General features: G+C 35.3%; 1 protein-coding gene across 1 annotated transcript; it reads left to right on the top strand.

The window, feature by feature from the left end:
- The first annotated feature begins 145 nt into the window (after nt 1–145).
- On the top strand, nt 146–3,913 carry LOC107491357 (TORTIFOLIA1-like protein 3). Its single transcript, XM_016112203.3, has 4 exons — nt 146–1,142; nt 1,316–1,424; nt 1,653–2,230; nt 3,117–3,913. The coding sequence occupies exons 1-4, from the start codon at nt 345–347 to the stop codon at nt 3,525–3,527; spliced, it is 1,896 nt and encodes a 631-aa protein (XP_015967689.1). The 5' UTR covers nt 146–344; the 3' UTR covers nt 3,528–3,913.
- The last annotated feature ends 1,575 nt before the right edge of the window (nt 3,914–5,488 follow it).

Consider the following 5,488-nt stretch of genomic DNA (forward strand, 5'->3'; position numbering starts at 1 on the left):
ATTTTAGTTGAATTTAATTTATGAAAAAATTTAAATGTATAATATTATTTTTTTTATGTACATTAATATTTAAAAAATAAAATAATTCTTAACGGTCAATATTGTGAATCAAAATCTCGCTTTGTTGTTACAAGAGTAAACGACATGTCCTTCTCTTTCCATGGCATTTCCCACCAATAACTTATAACCGCTACCTCATAATCATCATCATCAATCATCTCTCTCTGACCCTCCATCCAACAAGAAAAGAACCCAAACCACTCACCGGCAAGCAAATGTCGCCGGAAACCCCAACTACGCCGCCACAGCATCACTAAATCCCCACACCCGCACCACCAGACACAATGCACCGCTCTAAACCAACCTCCAACCCCAACACCACACTGAAGCACAGGGTGCTGACATGCCTCACCAAGCTCTCCGACCGCGACACCCACTCCCTTGCCGTTACCGAGCTCCACGCCATCGTCCGTACGCTCGACCAACGCACCCTCCCTCTCTTCCTCTCCTGCATTCTTCACACAACCGACCCCACCGACACCACTCCACTCCGCAAGCAGTGCCTCCGACTCCTCACCACTCTCTCCGAATCCCACGGAAACGCCCTCTCCCCTTACCTCCCCAAGATTTTAACCAACCTCGTCCGCCGTTTCCGCGACCCGGACTCCTCCGTCCGAACTGCCTGTACGGATTCCGTTAGGTCCCTCTCCGTCCACGTCAGATGCCAATCGTTTTCCGTTTTCTTGAGACCGTTGTCGGAGGCGCTCTTCACCGAGCAGGAGCCCAACGCGCAGGCAGCTGCAGCGGCGTGTTTGTCGTCGGCAGTCGAGGCTTCGCCTGATCCGGACTCTGCCAGGCTCGCGAAGCTACTTCCGAGGCTCCAGAAGCTTCTCAAGTTGGACGGGTTTAAGGCAAAGGCCGCGGTGCTACAGCTTATCCGGAGCATTGTCGGTGCCGGGGGCGCTTCCGGCGCGGTGAGTGGGTTGGTGCCTTGCTTGTTGGAGGCGATCGGCAGTACGAACTGGGCAGCCAGGAAAGCCGCGGCGGAGGTGCTGGAGAAGCTGGCGGTGGTGGAGAGGAACTCTCTGTCTGAGTTTAAGGCGGGGTGCTTGAAAGTCATTGAGAATCGCCGGTTCGACAAGGTATCTTGTGTTTTGAAATTTTCTTTTTGTTACATGACGGCAAAGCAGAAACCTCATGAATGGTACCCAAACTCTTCGCCGCTAGATTTGAATTCTTGTTTTAACTGTTATGTTTGTTGTGCATTTGCAAATCATTTTATTTTATTATTGTTATTATTATTTTGCATTCTTAGGTGAAGTTAGTTAGGGAAGCTATGAATCGGACAATAGAGGCGTGGAAACAGGTTCCTGATGTCTCGGATGAATTCTCTCCCCCTCCTCACTCGCAGTATTCTTCAAAAGGTATTAGTTGATTTTTTCTTTTTCTTTTTCTTTTTACGTTTAAATTGTCGTTGGTTTTTGCTTGATTGGTTCTGCTACCAGAATGAATCTGTGTTGGATCCTTTTTGCATGAATAGAAATTTATGCATTGCATTGGAATGTGAAGTTTGGGAAATGAAAGGTTGGAGGATACATTCAATTTTATGTTGCTTGAAGTTTCTTCTCATATTTATTTGGATTTGGTTTCAGAGAATGTGAGCAGTGAGTGTTATCCTCAGGTGTCTCAGAATTCGTGTAGTCCTGGTTCAGTGATGACTAGGTTCAGGAGGATATCAGCGTCTGTTAGTAGATCAACTCCTCCAGATCGATCTTCTGCTATAAATGCTAAGAAGACAAGCACTTTAAGTAGCACCAAAAGAATGAGTTCAAGTGTTTCGCGTAAACTGAACAATAAGAATTGGGACGTTCAAGTTGTTGTCTCAAGTGATCCCTTCAATTCCAGGGTTGATCAGGGTGATCTTCAGCAAAGGGATGAAGTTGTGTTGGAAAGAAGCAGAAAGGATGAAAAGGGTAGATTTTTTAAGTCAGAAATTAGACGGGGCCTGTTTGAGAACAATTCGGATGACAAGAAGATGCATAAATACAGTGGGTCTAAAGCTGGATCTCGTGTGGTTCCATTTTCTGAAGATAGTCAAGATTCTGAAACTGGTGGTAATGTGACTAAAGATCTCCATAAGAGTGACAAACAGAATGAGGATTTATCATTGATCCGTAGCCAGTTACTTCAAATTGAGAAGCAACAGTCAAGCTTACTTGATCTTCTTCAGGTTTATTCCCATTTCCCAATGCTTAGAAAGTCTCTCCGAATTCTTTTTTAACTGTTTTTGTTTGCTCAATTTATGGTTGTAAATTTCTGGGAGGGAAAATTGCTTATGTTGATCTACCGCTATTTTAAGTTAATGGAGAATAAAGTGAATGAGGATATTAAATTAAAATTTAAAAATGTAAATGAGCTGTGACTGATATACCTGTCTGCTCATAAATTGTAGCAAAGTTACTTAGATTTATGACTGAATCAAAATACCAGTATCTTACTGAGGTTTACATTGGTCTCTGCCAGAGTAAATTTCAGCAACTTCCTTAGATTTGTGTGCAAACCAAGATTGGGACAACATGCTGCGATCTATACTTGTTGTGATATGGGGAAAATTTAATTTTTGTGAAGCTTTTAAAATGTTGATAAGTTATTGCATTTATATATAGATAAATCAACGTAAAAGTGTTAATGTTGTAAGTACGAGGAGTATATGAAATTAGTCTCACATTAAAGAAAATAAGAAAGAATGAAGAGTTTATAAGATGATAGTCTCATTAATTTATTATTTTAAAGTTTTGAGTTAGATGTGATGTCTTTTCATATTATATTTTTGTTTCTCTCCGAAATCTCCCAAGTAGTTGAGAGCTCTCCACAGTAGCCTGTCAACAAGACCATTGCATAATTAGTTTTTTTTTTTCCATACAAGATTTTAGGCTTGAATCTTGTGTAATGGCTGACTCTACTGGAACCAAATTAACGAGAGTCTTGTGCACTACAGATATTGGTTATTTAGTGTAAAGAAAAATATTTCTTATGTGCATGCTGGATGTCTACTAAAGCACTAATCCCTTTTATTTAAGCACATATATGACGACATCTTGGGTATCATGATACAGAATTTCATTGGGAGATCCGAGAGTGGAATGCGTTCTCTGGAGACTCGTGTGCAAGGCCTTGAGTTTGCGTTGGATGAGATCTCTTATGATTTGGCCGTATCAAGTGGAAGAATGTCTAAACCTGGTGCTCCTAGGTATGCATGTTGCTTGCTACCAGGTTCTGAAATTTTAAGCGCTAAGTTCTGGAAGAGAACACACAGCCGGTATTCGTCCTCCCAGTTATCTAGATCTGACGGCACCCAATTGTTTGCCGCCGTCCCCCACCGAGATGACATGAATGCTGAAACTGAGTTGAGAAGCCATAGACTCAGGCTTCATAGCGATGGAGGAAGCTTCATAACCAATCCTCTAGCAGAGATTAATACTAATTCCAAGAAGATATCTGGTTTTGCAAGAGCAGAGCCAAATTAACAAAACAGGCTTACTGTCTACATATACGAGTCTATCAGAAATTCATAAGAAAAGTTGTTGCTTTATTTTATACAATGTTCAACATATTGGAGTGTTATATTTTCATTTTGCCATTAAGGGTCTTACTTAAAAATACTCTATATTATTTGGTCTTGTGCACTTGTCAGTTGTCACTCGAAGAAGCTGGCTATCACATTCTTCTTCATCACAGTGCAGAGCTTCATTTGTTGTGTTACGATATTTGTTGGACACTACGGTAGACTATGGATAGAAGTGAATTAAGCCTTAAATATTAAATATTACTACATTCAATTAGAGGGAGGGCGTTGTATATAAGAGTGACACTGGACTCTACATTGAATGATTTTAAGTACTACATTGTTTTCTTTTTTTTCTTTTTTCTTTTTTTTTGACATTATTTAAATACTATATTTTTAGTTTTTTACCAAGTTATGCTGTAGCCTATAAGTTTTCATCATTGTTTGGATTGCTTGATTTGCTTCTATTCTACTCCTTCTATCCTCTTTTCATGTCTTCCTTTTTCAAAAGCTGTATTTTTACTTTCAGCAAGAAAGCCTAAGGTTGAGGCTTTATATAAAAAAAAGTACGGTTATCAGGATTCCAGCTCAAACGTAATGATTAACTAAAATGTGAAAGGAAGTAACTTAGCATAATGTTCTAGTTTGGATGTTTTATTTTTTAATTTTTTTTTGTTTACATAATTAAAATTAAAAAAATATATATATAGCATTCTAATTGTCCTAAGCAAGACTTCCTTACACTTCTATCCTCTATTAAAATTTAAACTTCTGTAAATCATGTTAGGTTGGATTATATGTTTTGACTAAAATCTGGTAACTTAAAAAATTATAAACAAATAGAAATTTCTAAATTTGTGCATAATTGTGGCGCTATTAGATTTTATGATGTTGCCAGTAGGCTACAACAATTAATGAATAGATAGATAATTACATAATAATAAAATGAGGTAGTATCCATTTAGTTCATGACATTTCAAAATGATCAACTAAGTCCACTTTTAAAAATAGGACTTCCATTGTTCTTTGGGCAAATTTTCTTCTCACAATTATTATCGAAGTAACACTATGGTAAAGAAGAAAATTTTGGTGAAAAATAAAAATTATTTTTTGTTAAATAAAAAGTTTACAAAAAAAATTACCGTGTGCAATGTATATTCTCTTTTTAAATGTAACTAGCAGCTCAATAAACACTAGATACCGTTTTTGTTTAGCAACTTTTTTATTGTTTTTAAAAAATTAATTTTTACAATTTATTTTACTTATAAATTTAATGATATAATTTAAAAGATAAGAATAAAAAATGTTTAATAATAAATATAAAAATTTTATAAGTTTTTTAACTTTTAGAATGTATAAAATTTATAAATTTAAATTAAATAAGATATTAAAAAAATTTGTGTAACAAAATTAACGTAAATATTTACAAAGTTATAAATTAACTATTTATAAATATTATTAAATTTATTTATTTATTTATTTAATAACATTTAATTTGAAGTACAGATAAAAATTTATATTTAAAATACTTTTTATCTTTATGCATCATTTTAATAGATAAAAAATATCTAAGTCACAATTTAATAGAGTACTATAAGACAGAAGGCTGATATTACTTTTCACATTAGATTGTTACTATATAAGTTTAGGTTTGTTTTATTGTGCATATTAATTAAATTATACTTTACTATTTCATTTTGTATGTTTTGAAATTATAAGATTATACGGTAACGATGACATTAATTTTTATAATCTTCTTATTATTTTATTTGTCATTTGAATATTCTCTATAAAAAAATAATTATTTAAAGTGAAACATTAAAATTTATTATTCTGATTTATTTTTTAATCTTCACTTTATATGATTCAAATTTAATAGTTGATAATAATAATTCTTTGTGATTAATTTAAACCACTCTCTCT

Source organism: Arachis duranensis, chromosome 5, assembly GCF_000817695.3.
Source record: "Arachis duranensis cultivar V14167 chromosome 5, aradu.V14167.gnm2.J7QH, whole genome shotgun sequence".
Taxonomy (NCBI): domain Eukaryota; kingdom Viridiplantae; phylum Streptophyta; class Magnoliopsida; order Fabales; family Fabaceae; genus Arachis; species Arachis duranensis.

Coding starts and splice junctions, on each gene's coding strand:
- LOC107491357 (XM_016112203.3), top strand. CDS start 345: ATGCACCGCTCTAAACCAACCTCCAACCCCAACACCACACTGAAGCAC. Junction 1,143..1,315: donor AGAATCGCCGGTTCGACAAG/GTATCTTGTGTT, acceptor TTGCATTCTTAG/GTGAAGTTAGTTAGGGAAGC. Junction 2,231..3,116: donor GCTTACTTGATCTTCTTCAG/GTTTATTCCCAT, acceptor ATCATGATACAG/AATTTCATTGGGAGATCCGA.